At 42.3% G+C, this 21,185-nt stretch overlaps 2 protein-coding genes across 5 annotated transcripts in view; both read right to left on the bottom strand.

The window, feature by feature from the left end:
* Positions 1 to 7,682: 7,682 nt before the first annotated feature.
* Positions 7,683 to 9,780, bottom strand: Cldn34 (claudin 34). The gene has a single exon (XM_047537434.1). The coding sequence runs from the start codon at positions 8,367 to 8,369 to the stop codon at positions 7,683 to 7,685; it is 687 nt and encodes a 228-aa protein (XP_047393390.1). The 5' UTR covers positions 8,370 to 9,780.
* Positions 9,781 to 16,803: 7,023 nt separating this feature from the next.
* The window catches only part of Shroom2 (shroom family member 2), a 78,443-nt gene continuing 74,061 nt past the window's right edge, over positions 16,804 to 21,185 (bottom strand). For 3 of the 4 annotated variants that reach the window (XM_047537430.1, XM_047537433.1, XM_047537431.1), the window contains one exon: positions 16,808 to 19,616. In XM_047537430.1, coding sequence (XP_047393386.1) covers positions 19,350 to 19,616 — 267 coding nt within the window. In that variant the 3' untranslated portion in view covers positions 16,808 to 19,349. Of the gene's footprint in view, positions 19,617 to 21,185 lie in introns of all 4 variants that reach the window. The other variant, XM_047537429.1, reaches the window with a different exon arrangement.

Raw genomic sequence — 21,185 nt, 5'->3', positions numbered from 1 at the left:
TTCTTTCCTGAGAAACTGGGAATTGGGGAGGTCAGTCATATGTAAAATTATGCTTTGTGGGTACTCAACACCTTCTCGTATTGCCCAGCGTCATGAATGAGCAGTTCAAATGGAAAAAAAAAATACTCATATTTGCAGACTAATTCAACTTCTCAGATTCTATGAAATATCCTAGTAATTGACAATTTTATAAGTTATTTTCCAGATTATCTTCACTCGTTTATGTTTTTATTTACACCAGGGTTTATCAATTAGGTACTGTTGACTTTTGGGGCTGGATAATTTTCTGTGATTGGGGCTGGGTAGGCATCGGAGGTAGGTGAGCATTATCCCCAGCTTCCACCCACAAAGATGTGGCAACCTAAAAATGTCTGCAGACATTGCCAAATGTCTTTGAAGGGACAAAATCATCCCAGGTAAGAACAATTGACTAAGATCAACTCAAGGTGGTTTCTTTTATTTGGAATTAAGTTGGTTTCTTTTATTGGAAATTAATTAGCATCACTCCTAAGCCCCAGTGTTTCTAGGAGACATGATTCTCTTACTCAGGAGAGTCTCAAAATTGGATGAACAATAACTTCTTTCTGTGTAAAACTCCAGCTATAGCTATATAGATGGCTTTGGGTTGGAGGGTGACATTCATACCAAGTCTTGTCAAGGGTTCAAATGGTCTTGGTTCTCAAGGTGGAGCAAGGGCCGCTGCCCTGAAATGGGCAATGAGTCCTGATATGGGGCCTTTCACAGAGGCAGCTTTGGTCCATAGCCATTCAGGTCTGGAATCAGCCATGTAGCCAGAAGGCCATTTCATAGATTCATCAGGGCTCCTTACAGGACCCACTGGCATCTCACCAGCATTCTTTCCTGAAGCTCCTTTTCTAGTTTAGTTGTAGTTCTAGATGGTGCAGTAAGAGAGTGACGTCACAGAACTAGAGTGCCTCAATCAAAGCCACTTTGGGACCTCACCCACCCTCCCAGCTGGGCCTTCTTCCTCTACTCAGCAGTTCAGTCACTCAAGTCCCAGAATGCTGTGTAGCTCCTTCTACCTACAATGCTGATTAGACTAAGAAGCAGGTAGACTAAGAAAAAATAGAGATAAAATTCCCTAGATTATTTTTAGAAAATTCATGTTAGTTACTGAAGATGGCCATTGTCCTAAGAGTTCATCAATTATATATCTACCATCATGTCCTAGTTTGTGGATGATTGAACTCAAGTTTAGCAGTTCTCCGATTCCAGGATGTGCTTCTCTATCTTTCTGAAACTCCATTTAATACTTCTCTGCCTTTATTTGTGGCATCTCCACATTTACCAATAGAATTTATGATATGGGCCCTACATAAAATGCCATCAGGACTTCCAGACTAGAATCCTGTGAATGAGTGAGGTATTAGGAATTGACCAATATATGAAATAAATGAATGCTTGGGCAACAATGTTCACAACGGAGAAGTAAAAACAACCACATACCTGTGAATATAGGAATGCATGTGTAAACCATGGTAACAGGGTAAGTAATAGCACAGGGCTGGCCACAGCACCCGTGAATATGTTGAGTGCTTAATATGTGCCAGGAAGTGTAGCAGAACATTACATGTGCTATTTAGTCTCGTAACAACCATGTGAAGAGAAATAATTACTGCTCCAATTTTTCAGATGGAGAAACTGCAGAGTATTTAAATAAATAGCCAAATTCATACTGTTGGTAACAGTTGAAGGCAACAAGCTGAGCCTTGCATTGGGGTCATGTATAAGCAGCAGGAGACAGGGTTGAAGTGACAGTGTATGGCTGGGTGGCTAGGATTTTCTAAGTCATAGTGTTTTTGTTTGTCGCAACTGGGAGTAGCTGCTACTGAATTCCAATGAGTGTCGTCAGGGGGTGCCGCTTCACATGCTATGATGCATGAGATGGCCCCCACAATAAAGAATTATCTGCAGCCATGCACAGTGGGGCAAGCCTGTAATCCCAACAGCTCCCAGGAGGCTGAGGCAAAGGGATCACAAGTTCAAGGCCAGCCTCAGCAACTTAGAGAGGCCCTAAGCAACTTAGCAAGACCCTGTCAAAATAAAAATTAAAAGGGCTGGGACTGGGTACTACTGATAAAGTTCCCCTGGGTTCAATCCCCAGTACAAAAAAAAAAAAAAAAAGCTTATATATGCTTTTCCTTAAAAAAAAAAAGCAAAGAAAGGTGAACTCCAAAATGTCACACCAGAAAATAGACTACTCTTCATAGAACTTTTTATACTTCCTTCGTGTGTTCAGTGCAAGCTTATTGTGTGTCTATAGCACTGTGAATATTGGCACTTTTGTTCCGAACTGTATGGGTAAAGTCCCTAAGTCAAGGCTTGCTCCTATAGCCTCTGATGGTCGGTTAAGCAACTGAAGAATTGGAGATTTAAAATCCTAAAAAAAGGGAATGACTTGCTCCCCTCCCCCACTTCTGGCTTCTGCAAGATGGAATACCATTAAAATCACTTAGGACTGTATCAAATGCTTGCTTTTTCATTAATTTTAAATTACAAGACAACTGGAGTGGAGGTGATTATGATACATACCTAGAGGGTAGAGACCGGCAAGGCTGCTAGACATCCTACAGAGCAGAAGGACAGATCCTCAAAGAGTAATCCAGGCTGCCATGTCAACTGGGCTGAGGTTGAGAAGGTCTGCTCAGACAAGTGAAATGCACTGCACTGCCTACCTTCACGCACAGACATCAGTATTTTAGAGCGTCCCAGGCAAGTCCACCGTACATGTGATCTAGAGAACCAGGACATTCATTCTGCAGTCTCCTGTGTGTGAATTTCAACTCATCGTAGACTTGTGTAGTGTCCCCCCAATGTGACTTGCTTAGCTTCCTTTCACACACTTAGCCATTCAGATTTTATCTGTTTTATCTCTGCTCACATACCCTGACCATCTTTCTATAGAACTTTGTTCTCTACTTATTGATTTGTAAATGTCTTAATATTCTTGATACTACTCTTCCACATGGGAAGTCAATGTAGGCATACGTATCTGTTTTTCCCTTACAGTTTGCGCGCGCGCGTGTGTGTGTGTGTGTGTGTGTGTGTGTGTGTGTCTTATTTAAGGAAAACTTCTTTATCTAGATTTTGTAGGGGTAGTCCATGGGATTCAGTCTAAATGTATCATAAGGGAGACATTTTTATTCTTTGCATAGTTTGGGCTATGGATCTAACTTTATCTCTTCCTTATGGATAACTGTCCTATTATTCTAAAGTCCCCTTTTCCTCCCTGTTTCAGCGCTACGTGGGTCATAGGCCAGGCTGCTCTATATTGATAGGTCAATTTATACGCACCTCATTGTATTGGCCTCTTTGTATATCCTGATAATAATGCACACCATTTGAATAATGATAGCTTCTTAGAAAATATGATCTGGTCTCAAAAATACCCTCAATATTTTTCTATCTTGTTATTTCAAACTGGCTTCTTCACAGGTCTTTCTTCAGGCCTCCAAGTTAGTTAAGACCAACTCATCAAGCTTTATGAAAAACGGCACTGGACACTACTGTGTGTTCTCTATACTCTTATTTTCTTTCCTCCTGGATGCAGAGTTGGACTAAATTTCCAGTGATAGGACCAGTGTTAGTCATTGTTATATGAGCAGGAACACTGCACACACCTCCAGGCAAGCCTGTCAAATTCCCCATGAATGACATTCCAAACCCCCTTTAATTCCAGACAATAGCACGTAAGTGCAGAGACCCTACCACCCTCCTGTTGAGGACTTGTGGGTACAAGATGAAGGATTCCGAGTCACAGTTAGGAGAAGCCCTCATTCTGGACATAAAGGAAGTAAAAATGAGACCTATATTGTGTTAAGATGCTGCTGTTTTACCATTTGTCGAGTAACTAATAGTCCCTAAGTGATCACAAAACTCGTGAGGTTTTCATTGAAACTGAAGTAGATGGAGGTGAATGGCCAGATTTACAACACAGGGCCATATTATCCTTGTACCCAGTCTATGTATCTGTTGATTAATTTGTCTTTTGGGACTTCAAATAAGATTCCTCTTTTTTCCCATGAAAGTCTTGCATAGGGCTGGGATTCTGGCTCAGTGGTAGAACACTCGCTTAGCATGTGTGAGGCATTGGGTTCGATCCTCAGCACCACATAGAAATAACTAACTGACTAAATAAATAAATAAAAATAAAGGTGTCCGTCTACAACTAAAACTATTTTTTAAAAAAGAAAATCTTGCACATCATTTTTAAGATCTAGTCTCTGGACCATTATTCCTTTTCTTACCGTGTAAGTGTATCTTTTTTGAAGTCATATATATATATATATATATATATATATATTATATACATTTTTTTAAAGTGAACTCACTGGTTTTTAATGTCTTCACAGAGTTGTGGTGCCTTTGCCACAACCAATTTTATGGCACTCTCAGTATTCCAGACAGAAAGCTGTTACTTATGAAGTCACTGCTTATTTCCCCACGAACATTTGTGTACAAGTTTTTGTGTGGGCATGTTTTCATTTCTCCTTGGCATGTATCTCAGAATAGAAGTTCTGGTCATATGACAACTCTAGGTTGAACATTTTGGGGAACTACTATTTTTAGGAAAGCTGCACCATTTTATATTCCCATCAACCTTGGCCATAAGTGGGTGTTCTGATTTCTTCACATTCTTTTTAAATACATTTTAAAATTTGTTTTAATTAGTTATACATGACAGTAGAATGCATTTTGACACATCATAAATGGAGTATAACTTCTCATTCTTATTGTATGTGATGTAGAGTTACACAGGTCATGTAGTTATATATGCACATAGTGTGATAATATCCAATTCATTCCACTGTCCTTGCTACTCCCATAACCCCTCCCCTCCCTTCATTCCTCTCTCTCTGATCCAAAGTACCTCTATTCTTCCCTAGTCACCCACCTTTACTTAGCATCCACATACCAGAGAAAACATTCAGCCTTTGGCTGTTTGGTATTGACTGATTTGGCTTAGCATAATATTCTCCATCTCCATCCATTTACCAGAAAGTGCCATAATTTCATTCTTCTTTAAGGCTGAGTAATATTCCATTGTGGATATATACCACAGTTTCTTTATCTATTCATCTGCTGAAGGGCACCTAGGTTGGTTCCATAGTTTAGTTATTGTGAATTTTCGTGCTGCTATAAACATTGATAAGGCTGTGTCACTGTAGTATGCTGATTTTAAGTCCTTTGGGTATAAATTGAGGAGTGGAATAACTGGGTCAAATGATGGTTCCATTCCATGTCTTCTGAGGAATCTCCATACTGTTTTCCACAGTGGGTGCACCAACTTGCAGCCCCACAAACATATGTTTTTAAAAGTTTTCAGGGGCTGAGTAACTCAGCAACTTAGTGAGACCCCAAGCAACTTAGTGAGACCCTGTCTGTTTTTTAATTTTAAATAAAATATAAAAAGGAGGATATGGCTCAGTGGTTAAGCACTCCTAGGTTCAATCCTTGGTACAAAGAAAAAGGAGAAGAAGATGACGCTGATGATGATGATGATGGTGTGGGGATACACATTCGCACCAAGAGAAAGTGAGAGGAGTGGAGCAACGTTCTAGCTGCCATGAGGAAAGCAGCTGCCAAGCAGGTTGAGACCCTCCTCCTGACTGTGCACAAGAATATGGACTGAGGTAGTTATGAGTCAAATACCTATTCCCAGGGATCCATTGCAAAATAATCCATGGCAGGAGTCAGAGCAGGTAGAAAGGATGGAAATGAAACATGACTGTTCATATACCGATAATTATTGAAATTGGAGCCATTGTCTCTACTTTTGAATGCACCTGATAATTTTCATAATGAAAACTTGGGAACAATTTCCTGAGTTCAGCATCAAAACTGGGAGTAGTGCTGCGCACCTGTGATCCCAGCTATTTTTGAGGCAGAACAATCACAAGTTACAGGCCAACCTGGGCAACTTAAGGAGATCCTGTCTAAAAATATATACTTTAATGGGGGACGGGGGATGTGGTTCAGTGGTAGAGCACTTAACTAGCATGTGTGAGGCCCTGGGTTCCATCCCCAGTACTGCCAGGAAAAAAAAAAAAAAAAAAAAACCCGAAAGAGAAAAACAAAAATGCAGTATACTGGACAACACCAAGGGTTACTAAGACCTTCTCTCAACTCTAGAAAACAATTGGAGGGAAAGGATGAAGCATTTTCCCTGCCTTTCCCCAGTGCTGGGATGGAACAAGGGCCTCAGGCATGCCAGGCAGCACTATAGCTATGAGCTACATCCCCAGCCCTCCCTGCTTCTGTCTGCACTGAATTTCAGAGTCACCAAATGGCTGTGTTTGATGAGCTAAAACTCTTTACAAATTCTTCCAAGCAAATATCTCTGGCAAAGATATTCACATTAGCAAGTGACCAACCACATGAAATCCACAGTGTGATTAATGGTTCCAAAGGGACAGCCAAGAGCTGAAATCATTAGGGTTGGGTGGCGTTTGATAAGGAAGTTGAGAAGAGCGATGGGCCTTTCCCTTCATGGAGTCACTGATCAATCTTTTTTTGTGTGTGGGGGTTCCAAAGATTGAACCCAGAGGCACTTGACCACTGAGCCACATCCCCAGCCACTTTTTATATAGATACACGTTCTATGTAGAAACAGGGTCTCTCTGAGTGACTTAGGCCTGCTAAGATGCTGAGGCTGGTTTTGAACTTGATATCCTCCTGCCTCAGCCTCGGGAGCTGTGGGTTACAGGTGTGTGCCACCACACCTGGCTCTCTCATCAATCTTAGTGTCACTAAAAGCAGCCATGTGACAAGTGGTGTACCATAGTCACTTTGAAATACATGGCACCACCTAGGAAATACTTTTCTGGAATCAACTAACATGGAAGCTCAGCAAACCTTCATAGAGAGCCAGTTAACAGACAGGACAAGTGACCCATATTGCTCCACACATCAGAATCATTTAAAGTAAATGAAAGGCAGAGGGGTGTGATGCAGCTGTGTGTGTCTGGTGAGGCTGGGAGACTACAGCATCAAAGGCAGGGAAAGCAGCTTCTGTGAAATGATTAAAACTATTTTGGAGACATTTTAATATTTTAAGTATTTGATAACAAGGAATAATGAGGTTTGTTAGAAGCCATAAGTAATGTAAGGAAATGTCAGTTTCAAAGGGAATAGTATTGAAGGATATGATGCCTGGGGTTTGCTTTAAAATACCTAGGAGGAAGAAAGTAGAGATGATACGACAGAATCTTTAGACCTGTTGAGTCTGGTGATGTGTGTGGAGAATCCCTATACTAATCATCTACTTTTGTCCATTTTGGAAAACTTTATAGGGAAGAGACATGTTTTTATCATGAGAATACAGAAGGCATGAGGTCTATTTTTGTTTTTAGGACAAGTTTCAAAGGGAGATGTGAGAGGTTTCAATGTACTCAGACACTATGTTTATACTAGGCCATGATAATTAAAATCCAGACCCACAAGACTGGCATGTGGGCAGTATTTATTTCAATGAAAGTTCAGTGAACCAAATTCAGATGCAAAAGATAATGGAAGGAGTCAGTTGGACTCTCTCCTCCCAGATCATTTTTGCCACGGTCTTGAGTCCTTGGAAATACTTGGTAGAACATTCAGATAATACTTCCCATAAACTCCTGGAAAGAATGGATTTGCAAAGTCCATGCAACCTGGAAATTCATTTTTCAAACCTCAGGATGCATTTGGATGTCCAGGGGGAAAGTGTAAGAGAGGAAAATTGTCCCGCTCAACAGCAACAGGAAGGCAGCTAGTGTTGCCACTATAAGGGCACTCCCAACTTCCTGAACATCTGGCTTGAAGGGCACACGGAAAGATGAAGGGAATTCAATCCCCTCCATGCTCATGATGGAGTAGTAATTCCAGAGCACGACAATTAAGATACAGCTGCTAGCAGCGATGTTCAGAATTCCTGAAACAACGAATGGGTTGTAGGTGTCGTCCTTCTGAAGGATTCCCATGTACACGTTCCTCAGGGCGAGGATGATGAAGGCTTTTCCCAACAGCCCCAGGATATTGGCAGCCAGCAAGAGGTGCTGAGCAACACGAATGTCAGGTGGAAGGAAGTCATCATGGTAGGTGTATCGGTAACACACTTTGGCATTGCTGATGTTACTGTTGTGGTGGTGGTAAATGCAGACTCTCCACATTCCCACACAGGCGACACCAGAGGGGGAGAGAAGGGGGTGGTTTATGTACCACATTCGCCACTCCACTAGGCCCATGGAAATGCCAGACAGGATGCATCCTATGGTGGCAATGGCAAAGCCTGCTACTTGGCGATTGGCACTATTGACGAACCAGATCATGGTGACAGCATATGTATGCTTCAACTGCAAATAAATACAGGGCATTGTGAGCGTGGGAACCTCTGGCTGGGATGGACCCCCCTGGGGGAATAGTACTCGGACGGAAGGAATATATCCAACAAAGGAGGCATTTGCCCTCTCAATCAGCTGCTGGGAGTGCAGGTTGAACAAACTTTGTTGAGGGCTGTGTGGCAAAATTTTCCCAAAGCTTTAAAATGGACAAACCCTCAATCAGTTCCACTTCCCAGCATTGGCCCAAAGACAATCAATCTGGTCAAAACATTTATTCACAGATATGGTCAGGAAAGCACTCTGTAATACTGAAAAACAGGAAACCACTTTAAGTCCAACAATAAGTTAAATCATTTATACTCCAGCCACTTAATGGAGCTGCGAGCCAACCCTAAAAATATATCAGTGGAATCATACAAGTTATAATATTTTGTACTTGGCTTTTTTCACTTAGCACAGTGGTTTCAAGGTTCACCCATGCTATAGCATGTATAAGTGTGTCCCTTTTTGGTGCCCAGTAGTATTCCTTTATATGTACTACCATGATTTGTTCACTCATTCATCAGTTTTTGATATCTGGGTGGGTTCTGTGTTTTGCCCAATTTAAATAATGTTACTGTAAACATGCATATATAAAATTTGGGGACAGGAGGAAGGAAAGATAATGGAATGAGACAAACATCATTATCCTATGTACATGTATGATTACACAAACTGTGTGACTCCACTTCATGTAAAACCAGATGAACAAAAAGTTGTACCCCATTTGTGTACAATGAATCAAACAAATAAAAAATAAAAATAAATAAAATGAAACCTTGCACATATGTTTTCATTTCTCGGGTGGATGCTGAGGGGTGGAATTTGTGGGCCATATAGTAATTGTGCATGTAACTTATCAATATGGTGGCTGCACCATTGATGCTCCCACCAATAACAGATGAAGGTTCCAGTTCATTCATACCTTCTACCATATTTGGTATTTGTAGTCTTTTTGATTATTGCCATTCTAGTCACCATTATATGTGACCAAAGGGAAGATGCTCACAATACATCAACAACATGCTACCAAATAGTCGGTTTAATAGACATGAATTACCACTGGAAAGCTATATGCTAAGTTATGAAGAGAAATTTTTGAAAGGGTTTCAAGGATTATGAGGGGTTCTTAAAACTATTGGTGTTGTGAAGCACTGCATAAATATGGAAAAGCACACAAAATCTAGATTGCATACCTGAATGGATTATCACTTGGAAAACATCCATGTATCTACCATTCTGATAAAGTTACACAATTTACCATTCTCTTGCTTTTCTTTACCGTTGTATTAACTCTGTGTGCAACCCAAACATCTTAATATAATTTTGCCTGTTTTTCAAAATGGGAACTATGTGGTAGGCATTCATGTGTGACTGGCTTCTTTCACACAATATTGCATTTATGACACTCAGATTATGATTTTTTTAAGTATTTGTTTTAAGTATTTATGTATGTATGTATGTGTGTATGCATGTGTGTCATGCCAGGAATTGAACTCAGGGCATAGTGCATGCTAGGCAAGCACTCTATCAACTGAGCTATATCCCCAGTCTAAGATTATGATTTTTAATAGTGCATAGATATTTAATATTTTTGGATATTTCTATCGTGAGTGGGATTATTTTGAAATAAGAATACAATACAGGGCTGGGGTTGTAGCTCAGTGGTAGAGCGCTTGACTCACATGTGTGAGGAACTGGATTGGATTCTCAGCACTGCATAAAAATAAAAATCCTTTGGCAACTAAAAATATTTTTAAAAAAAGAAAAAAATACTTCATTAAAAAGTTGTCAAGCAATAGAGGATTAACTAATTCTAGTACATACAGATACTTTAGCACCTAATATATATCACAGTAACCCATTCACTATAATACTTATTAAGAGTTAAAACAGAAGAGAATTAAGGAATATGGGGGGTCTTCCCATTCAATCTCCCACTTCTTGGAACTTACTTGAATGGACAAATCCAATAAGTGGGGTCAAAGTGCCTGGGTACTGATGTTCCCTTTAGTGTTATTGACAGTAGGAATAAAGAAAATCGGGAGGCATCTGGCATGTGAAGCAATGGGGGCTGCTTAAGTAAATTCCATAATTCAACATGGAGATCCTCAAAAATGCGTTAATAACAGGAAATTCTCACTGTATGCTAAGTAGGAAAGAATTTGCAGACATGTATACACATACAGTTAAATATATCCTCAGGCAAGTGACTGTATATGACCTGGGTTTTTGTTTCTAACATGCATGCACTTGTACACATGTAAAGGTTTGGAAGGCAGTACTTCCAAATGTTGTTTCTTGTAAATACTTACTTCCCACAATTTTTTTTTTTTTTTTTTTTTTTGTGTGTGTGTGTGTGTGTGTGTTCCAATCTTTCAGCAGTGAAGAGAAGAATGTTCCATTTGGGGGCAAGTGTCAATTTTTATGGGCTTTATTTTAAGGTACGCTTTCCATGTGCCCTTGGGTATCTCTTCTGTTATAGTTAATGGCAGCGCCATGTCTTACCTTTGAGAGAATCCATTGCTGAGTAGTGTCATCCTAGGTCAAATCAACAACTTGCCAGTGAGAAAACAAGGCAGATATGTACATTTATGGGTGCAGTCATGGAGACTCAAGTCCAAGCCCTATATTCTCAAGGTACTATTAACCAAGGATTTCAAATGCTTCTATTTCCAGCTATATACTTCATTACCACCTCTGATACCACAGACAATGACTTGGATAGGCCAGAGAGTTACAAGGTTTACCATCTTGAATAGGCTTTTTATCAGGAAAGCTGGGACTCATGTTGACTTTTAAAACTTGTTTTTAAAAAGTTCAAACTTATTTAAGGGTTGCAAAATAGAACTGAGAATTCTTATTAATCTTTACCCAACTATTCCCCAAATAGAGATCTTAACATTAAGATGTTAAATAATCATGGTACCACTACCAAAACACTGGTAACACTGATGTGATACAGGTCTTCACTGAATTCCATCACTTTCCCCTCTTTTGTCTTAGTTGAGGACCTAGTACAGAATTCCACCTTGTCTTTGTTTTATCTCCTAAGTCTCCTCCAGTCTAGGAAAGTTCCTCAGTATTTCCTTATCTTTCTTGATTTCAACATTCCTAAAAGAGTGTTATTTATTTTGTAAAATGTCTACCAGTTTCAATTTGCCAGAAGTTTCTTCATGATTGAAATGAACGTTAGCATTTCTGTTAAGACAACCAGGACTGACCTTCAATGTGTCCTTCACATTGCATCACATTCAGGGTCCATGATTCTGTGTCTAATTATTGGTGATGGTCTCATGGCCAAGGAGGTGCATGCTGATTTCTCCCTTGCAAAGGTCTCTTTCTTTGTATCTTATTTTCCTCTTGTATTTAATATCTGCCTTGGGGGAATTATTTTGACATTAGCCAATTCTTTCTTCTTTTTTACCCACTAACTTTAGCATTCTTTGATGAATCTTTCCTAAAACAATTATTACTACAGTATTCTTCTTTCTTTTCTTTTTTTGCACAATACTGGGGATCAGATACAGGGCCTCATACATGTTAGGCAAGCAATCTACCACTGAACTTCCCCAGTCCTTTTTATTTTGAGACAGGTCTTGCTAAGTTGCCCTGGGCCTCAAACTTGCTACACTTCTGCTTCAGTCTCCCAATTGTTGTGATTTTCAAATGGTGATTTTCTGTTTCTGGGTCTTATGTTTATCAATTTCTTCCGTAAGAATCATCATCATTTGTCTCCCTTTTAGTTGTTGATGTCATGTGGACTTGTGGTTCTTTATTTTCTTCTCCAGGTTAGAATTCAATACTATCATTGTTTATTTTGTATCTTGACTTGTGTCAGCTTTGGCTAGTGGGAGATTTTCCCAGGTTGGCTCTGCGGTATGTGTGTGTTTTTTAGATGTACTTTTTTATTAGTTAATTATAGTTATATACATAATCGTGGGTTTCCTTATTATGTATTTGTACATGTACACAATAGAACAAGTTAATTTGGTGAGTTTCATTCCCTGGTACCTCCCCTGTCCCTCTCCTCCTTTTCCCTGCCCTTTCCTCTATTCTACTGGTCTCCCTTCTATTTTCATGAGATCCCCTGCTCTGGTGTTTTTTCAGCATGGCTGAGTTCTTTCTTGAGCACTTGCTTACTTTCTGGTACCACAGGTTCCTGCTTGCATTTCCTCTGTCCTGACAGAGGAAGGAACCATTATTCTTTTGAAGAGTCCTGGTTACTTTTGCTGGAGAAGAGTAGGACTCAGCTGAATTGTATTGGCATGCTGTGAACTGACCTGTTCAGAAGGGTTGATTCGTGTTAGTTTCTTGGGGTTCCAGGGGACTTATAAATCAAATGCCTTAGTTTGACTAATGTCCACTTGGAAAGTGACTCACCAAGCTGACTGGCACTGGGAACTTAGCTAGGCTCTTCCATGCTTCTTGGACTTCTGGCCTGACACCCGTCCACCTGACATCTCCACTTGATTGTCTAATAGGTATGCACACTTAATATGCCCAAACTCACTCCCTGGCTCTTCCCCAGACTCCCCTCTTCCTAACAGCGTCTTCTCAATCAGGCTTGTTCTCACCTGTCTTCCAGAAATGGCACTTCCTATGCCAGTGCTCCCCACTCCCTCCCTGCTTCATTTTGTCACCAACCCAAATGTATGGATTTGTTTCCCTCCTTCCTTGTTTCTGGTCTTCCTTGCCTTTACCTGTTTGCTCATCACTGAGCAATAACTGTAGACATTGCTCGGTGCAGAGAAAGTATGGGTGAATGAAGGAACAGAGGACTTCCTAGGTGTAGTAGTGGCTCCTGATTCCCTCCAGTGAGAGTGGCATGGCAGGCCCTGGCCACAGAGCCTCCTGGCTCTTGGCCTCCTTCCTGGTGATGCCCAGTTGCTTCCCTTTCCCTGCCTACTTCTTTGAGAACTGCAGACATGCCAGAGTGCATGAGTTCCTTTACTTCACACCTGCTCCATCCTGTCTGTATTTCTCTCAAGCCCTTAGTGAAACAGGAATCACCAAGATCAAATGTTGTGTGTTTCCACTTAAATGAGGTACCTGCAGGACTCACATCCATAGAGACCAGAAGTAGAATGTGGTTGCCAGGGGTTGGGGCAGGAAGGAATGGGGAGATGGAATGTACTTCATGACACTGAACCGTACCCTTAAAAATAGTCCAAATGGTAAATGTTATGTTGTGTATATTTCACACACACACACACATGAATATACAAGGGACAGAGTCTACACTAACCAGCAGTACACTCTTCAAGTGAACTGGCAGCTCAGGACGATGGTCAGTGACTCGGGCCAGCGGGACTGAACCATACCCTTAAAAATGTTTCAAATGGTGAATGTTGTGTATATTACACACAAACACACACACACACACATGAATATAAAACAAAGGACAGAGTCTACACTAACCAGCAGTACACTCTTCTAGTAAACTGGCAGCTCAGGACGATGGTCAGTGACTCAGGCCAGCGGGGCTGATGAGGACACGGCTTCTCTTAGGTCCCTCCTGGCTGTTGGTCACTGGCTTATTGGGCCAGGCAGCAGTGGGGTCCCATCCACACCACAGCCTGCCTTTCAATGCCAAGACCTTCTGCTCCACATTCTGTCATCACATTCTGTCACCCATTGTCCTCACCTTCCAAATTCTCACTTGCTAGTTCACCTCTGGCAGGGCAGCCACCATCACTCTGGTGGACTCCAGTACTCTTTGGTTTCTTGTCTTCATCCCAGGTCCTTGTGGTCTATTAAAGCCCTTGTGGGTGTGGATATGTGTCCTAAGGGATCACAGGAGCCCACTTGCAAGATGATCTGACTGACATGTCTCCCATCACTTTCTCATGCCTCTCGCCCAAAAGTTTCTAACCCACTTGGAGGTAATGACATTTTTATTTTAAAATTATTTTGTGGTACTGGGGATTGAGCCCAGAGGCTCTCTACCACTGAGCTACGTCCACAGTCCCCTTTTATTATTTTTAAGACAGGGTGTCACTGACTGCCAAAGCTGGCCTGGAACTTGTGATTCTCTGCCGGGGTCTCCTGAGTCACTGAGATTACAGGCATATGCCACAGTACCCAGCAGTAAGGTCACTCATTTTAAAGTCATTGGCAGTGGAGTGGGGTGGCACATGCCTGTAATTCCAGCATCTTGGTAGGCTGAAGCAGAGGATCGTAAGTTTAAGGCCAGCCTTGGCAATTAATGAGACCCCATCTCAAAGTAAAAAGGGGCTGGGGGTACAGCTCAGTGGTAGAGTGCCCCTGGATACAATCCCCAGTATCACCAAAAATAATATGATGAAAAGACAATGATGAGTGGCATCTAGTTGTCAAAGCCCACCAACAATTTTCACATCAGGAAACACACTGTTCAACTCATGGGAAACAACCTCCTGGTTGGATCTTGAGTTACAGGCTTGTTGAAACATGTCCACATGGGTAAGACATGAACACATGGAAGGAGACCCCTAATTTGTGAGAAACCGCTCTAAGATTGCAGAAGACTTCAAGTGAAGCTTCTGTAGGAAACAGCTGCCAAGCAAGCAAAGAACAGCAGCTAGGCAGGACTTGGTACTGAATGTTACGTAGAAGTCAAAATTCCATGGGAATGTTTTGTTCAGTTATTTCCATGGTAAGGAATTTATCCCACACAAATGATCAGAGTTGTGTGTGAAGATTTAAGAGACAAATTATAACAAGGACAAAAGGGAAAAACTCCTTTCAGATACATTTAGAACATTAGTCCAGTAAGCCATATTATGCCCTTAAAATAGGTTAGCACACAGTCACTAAAAATCACGTTGAACAATTAAGGAAATCGTTCCAAATGTAGCGAAGTAAAAAAAGCAGATTGCAAAAACAGGTGGCCAGTCTATCTCCGATTTGTTAAAAAGTAAAGAGCAAAGGGAGAAATGGAGGGAGGAGTGTGGACATACTACCTCCCGGGGCAGGGGAGATCTTGTGGACAGTTAATAATGCTGAGATGTGGGGGTTACCTGGGATTTTCTGAGTGGGCTCCCTGTCACCACAAGCACTGTTTTAAGAGGGAAGCAGGAGGGTCCTGGTGGAAGAGATGAGATGATGGAAACAGAGCCAGAGAGAAATTAAGATGCTAAGTGACTGACTTGGTAGGTGGAAGAAGAGGCCATGAGAAAAGGAACAGGGTAGTCTCTAGAAGCTGGAAACAAAGAAATGAATTGTTGCGGAGCCTCAAAAGACAGCCCTGCTGATACTTTGACTTTAACTCAGTAAGGATGATGACAGACTTGCCAGACTTCTGACCTTAAGAATGGTAATAAATTAATGTTCTAAACCACTAAGTTCATAGCAGTTTGTTACAGCAGCACAGGAAACTAATTTAGTGCCGGTTCCCAGCTGAGGCAGTAAGCAATTCTACCTGCTCTCTATTGTCCTGCAGTGTGTTTATTTTTCTGAAACAACTATTGGTCATCTTCTAAAATAGAAAAACAACTCAGACTCATGAATTCACCTCCAGGACCTAGACCACTACCTGTGGCTTCAGGCAGCCACTGGAGGACCAGGGCAGGCAGCAGTGGCAGGGGGACTTAGTATCTCCTAGGTAACAGTGTACTACTCAAATCACAGCTTGGACAGTACATCTGCACACTATGTCAACACAGGACATGTCCAATCAGAGGGGAAATGGGCTCAAAGATGTTAGGTCATTTGCTCATGTCCATACAACTAAGTAGTGATACAGGTGACTTTGCTGCAGGGAAATTGTGTGGCTTTGGATGCTTTGGTGCCATCCATGTTGGCACACTGCTGTGGCAGATGAAGCCCATTAAGGGCCCTGATTCTTTTCTTCGTCTCACACCACCATGTGACTCAACTGTTCCTTCTCCTTAAGAGAGGGGCCTGTTCCATCCCATTTAACTTTGGCCATGGAATGTGCTTTGGCCACTGGAAAGTTAGCAGGTGTGATATGACCAAAGCCATGACAAGCACCTTCATGACTGGGCTTGTTCTCTTATGCATCTGCCAAGGCCATGCCCAGGCCTGACTGCTGGTACCGGGAGGAAGATGAAAGGTGCCTGGTGCAGGGCCAAGTTGGATCAGCCACTGATCTACAAACACATGAGCTAAGTAAATAATGTACACTCTACACTGTTAAGATTTCATAGTTATTTGTTACACACCGGTGTTGGTACAAGAGCTAACTGATACAACCTGCGCTCTCGACCTTTTCTGACAACTGATGGGCCTTAACCAGACAGACAAGATACAAGCATAGATTCAATACTAAAGTTTACTCAAATGGCTTAAGAATCTGATATACAGTGAGGTATAAGTATGTGTGTGTGTCATGTTCTTTTGGTGGTGGGGATTGATCTTGACAGGACTCCCATGTGCTCTACAACTGAGCTACACCCCAAATTTTGATTTCTTTTAAAAGAGCTGCAACATAGATAAATCAAAGACATGCTCCAGTCACTCGAAGAGACATTATTTATTTTGTTAAAGTCAAGCAGGATGATCTGTTGATAGTATGTGGTAAGTGTCAAGCATGAAATCTGCACACATTTCTCATGGTGGACTGCTAGATACAAGCCACAGACAACACCCCTGACCAAAAGAAAGCTTGCTACACAGAGTGTTCTACATCTGTGCTATGACAGAGGGTGAGGATCAGCCACCATCTACAAATGCCCAGGGCCAATCATTAGCACCAGATTGTTTTTATATGTAAGAAGATCATTATATACAGAGATATGTACACCGACTCACTGGAATCTTTGGGTCCCCGCTAACCAGACATTTAAGAGGCAAACAGGGGAACAGATGGGAAGGTTGTGATTATGTGTGCTTTACTAAAAGGATACTAGAGCACTATGTATTGCTATGTAGAAGAAAGTTCTAAAAAAGACACAAAAGGGCTAGGTGCAGACACACATTTGATTTTTCACATTTTACACACGTATCATTAAAATGATCACAATACTGTATGTAAGGGGAAAGGATCACAGGTAAAAAGCTTTGTCTAAATTAAAAATACAACACTCTGAAGTTTCTTGAGAGGTCTACGGACAGCCAGTTTCGGCTTTTCTGCTGTGACCGACATCAACAGCAAGGTACTACCCGGTGGGAAGGAGCAAGATGCCACAAAATAATGGTAGAGCAGGGATGTTTCAAGTTAGAATTGTTGAATTCAACAGGAACAAACACTTCTGAAGAGGCCTTCAGCTTTTTGGCATTGGTAGGCTGCGACAAAGGCAAGGTTTATTGCCTGCACTATGGAAGCTTGCCAGTTTGGACTCTGCTGTGCAGAATGCACTACAGCATCAACACAGTACCTCTGGAATCCAGCTCAGCAATGCTGGCTCAGGAAGTGTGGATTTGGGTTCTTTAAGACGTGTGTGTGTGTGTGTATGCGTGCACACATGTGCGAATAAGTGTTTTGGGAAGGCTGTGGTCACTGCCAACAGAGGAACTCTCCCCACAAACAAGAAACTTCCTTTAAGGGATTAAGAGGAAATTAAGATTCAAAGGATCCTTTGATAAAACAAATGCTCTAATATTCCCTAAACATCAAGTCATCCAAGGGACTTGCTTACCATTAACCATGCATCTAGTTCGATGAACATGTTCTGAAGAAACACACGAGACCTACAATTACTACATAAAATAAGTAAGTAATAACCAAGCCACCGGTGACTGAGCATCTCTTCAATGTGCTTATTTGCCATGCATATATCCTCTTTGGTGAAGTGTCTGCACAAGTCTTTTGCCCACTTTTTAAATTGGGCTCCCCCCCCCCCACCACCGTTGGGTTTTGAGAGTTCTTTATACATTCTGGATACAAATTCTTTGTAAGAGACATGGCTGGCAAGTATTTTCTCCTAGTCTGTGACTTGTCAATCAAGGCATGACAGTGTTTTAATGAGTAAGACTCTCTTTAGAAACCTGCCATTACAACCAAGACACAGGGCACAGACTCTTTAAACACTGGCAGAAAAAGATCAAGTGTGGGAGTTAGACAGTCCACAGGACTTCTGAGAAACCAGAGAAAGAAGTCTTCCAGTACGAGGAATGCGGCCCTCAGGCAACAGACTTAGAGGAAAAGAGAAAAGGCGCCAATTATCATTAATGATCATATGCACACAAAGCTAATGTTCTGGGTGGAAAAGTCACTTAAAAAATATTCCATAGGTTTGGGGAAACTAACAAGAACATTATTACTGGACATACTTTTTAATTAGGTCATTTTACTTGGCTGGAAAACATCACACTGATGTCAGTGAGGACTACGGCTATTTGTTCTGTGTGTGGGTGTGTTTTAAAGCATGCATGTGATTTCTTTAAGGGGTAATTTTAATCTTAGGCTGAATGCAGCCAACATGTAGGTTGTTCATTTCACAGCTGGTTTTTAACCATTAGGAAACCTTTCACCTTTCCCACACATTAATAAATTATCATCATCATCATGAGTTTTGCTGGGTCAGAGAACATCATTAGATGACAGATATAACAAATGGTCACACAGTTGAATAAGCGAGGACAAAACATAGAGCCCATGCCCGGATGGGTCACAAGAGAAGTGCGCCAGGGTCTCCCCTCTCAAGCACCTCAAGGACATGCTTGGTGACTTTCCGAGGAGCTGGTTCGGCATTTGAGGACAGGAAGAACAGCAGCCCCACTGTTGAAAATGACCACTTGTATGTACTGCAGGCCCAGCCCACAGCCTCCACTGGGCCTCGCCAGCCAGCAGAGGCCGGTGTGACGTGGAGTCATGCATGATACAAACTCTGCTTAGCATTCCAAAGGAAAATCAAAAAATTAAATAAACATCCCACACAAACAAGGACATTATTGCTTTTCTACTAGCCACTGTGCTATATGGAGGAATGTCGCTCCAAAACATAAATACAGGCTGGGGTTTTCCACTCGCTTCCTTGGGAATGGAGCTTGAAGGTTTTGTGTCCTCCCTCTGCTGGGGACAGGTCTCTCTTATTTGCCTCTTTCGGGCTGCAGACTGTCAAACAGGCACTTCAGCTGCTCTTCGCCGAGGTGTATTTTGTCTTCCAGTTCCCGCTGCTCGATGATGAGGGCCGACTTCATCTTGACGAAGTGCGCATAGTCCGCCAGGCTGTCCTCACTGAGATAGGCAGCCAGGATGTCAAACACGATGCGCTCGCGGCGGTCTAGGTTCTCTTTGAGTTCCTTGGCATCCTCATGCTGCTGGATGAGGACTCTCTGCTTCTCGAGCAGGGACTGCTGTTGAGGGACAGGGAGAGAAAGGAGTCTGTTGAAGGCCAGGACGAAGCCAGGCGCTCCAGCTAACCCCTTGAAAACCAAGCAGCTTTGGGGGACTGGTCCTACAGCCATCTATCAGATTATCTGATGGAACCCACACAGAAATGCTCAGGATACGAGCAGCATGTGCCTTGTGGCTGTGGCAGGCTCTTGCCTCAGTCCTCCAAGGAACAGCTTCTGGGCCCCTGTGGGTCTTCTGCCATGGTCTACCTCATTCTTTTGTCTGCCTTGAATGGTCAACAGAAATCGTGGTGAGCAGAAGAGTAATTGGGCAACCAGAAACTACAGACTTCTGAGATGTTCATAAGGGGCCAAGAAGTTGGGGATTCTGTGTCAACGCTGTTCCCTGACAACACCGTGGGCAATCTGGGGAAAAGGAAATGATCTAAAGGAATTCCAGAGTGGGATTTGTAACCCTTATGTCAGAGAGACCCTGTCGTGTATTGGCAGACAATGGCAAAGGAAGGAGCAGAGCAGGAGAGGAGGGAGGACTAAAAGGTATCTGGGGATCAGTCCCCTCACTCCCTACAAGGACCCTGCTCTGGGGACCAGGAGACCCTGTTCCCAATACATGACACTCACAATCACTCTCTGCTCACAGAACACAACTCCAAATTGAAGGGAAACTAAGAAAGGATTGAGGTGAACATTTTCTCTGTCTTCATGTAAAGGCTGGCAGACGCCATTCACTTGTAAGAAGCAAGTTTCTTCCTTTCTTTTCTGGTGCTGGGGCAGACTTTAGGCCAAGCTCATGCTAAGCCAGTACCACTGGGTGACATCCCCAGCCAGAGTTCCTGACTTCCCTAAGCACCAGCATATCTATTCTGTTCTGTTGCCTTGCACTATTGCAGTGGGCACTGACCAATGGCCAAAGGGGAGAAAACAAGGACCCAGTGGCACTTTGCAAGATGCCAAACACAAAAGATCAGTTGAAGAGGAGTTATTAATCACGGTGCTTTTTTTTTTGGCTACTGAGGATTAAACTCAGGGGCACTCGGCCACTGAGTCACATCCCCAGTCTTATTTTGTATTTTATTTAGAGACAGGGTCTCATCACTGAGTTGCTTAGCACCTCACTTTTGCTGAGGCTGGCTTGTGATCCTCATGATCCTCCTGCCTCAGCCTCCCAAGTCTCCAGGATTACAGGCATGCGCCACCACACCCGCCTATTATCACTGTTCTTAAATGATGACCAAACCAGGAACACCCTTGGCATACTACTCCTGCAGAGTGCCCACAACAACAAGCACTCAGAGTGTCCTGCCAGCTTTAGAGGAACACCTGGGTCCTCAGGTGTGCGTGGAACAAGGAGACAATGGAAAGAGGACAGGTGAGGCCAATTCATTCCAATCAAAAGGGAAACAGATGCTAATTGGTTCAAGCAATGTAGTTCAGGGTGTTAAAATCAGCAGGGCTCACCAGTGCCTGGAAGCTATTGAGATGGATGGAGTGGTGGGTATTTTATTAATCATAAGGGTGATTATTTTAAAGGCCTACTGTGTACAAACAATGAAATTAGATGCTTTACTG

The sequence above is a fragment of the Sciurus carolinensis genome (genome assembly GCF_902686445.1).
Source record: "Sciurus carolinensis chromosome Y unlocalized genomic scaffold, mSciCar1.2 scaffold_425_arrow_ctg1, whole genome shotgun sequence".
Taxonomy (NCBI): domain Eukaryota; kingdom Metazoa; phylum Chordata; class Mammalia; order Rodentia; family Sciuridae; genus Sciurus; species Sciurus carolinensis.
This window is presented reverse-complemented; position numbering and strand designations above follow the sequence as displayed.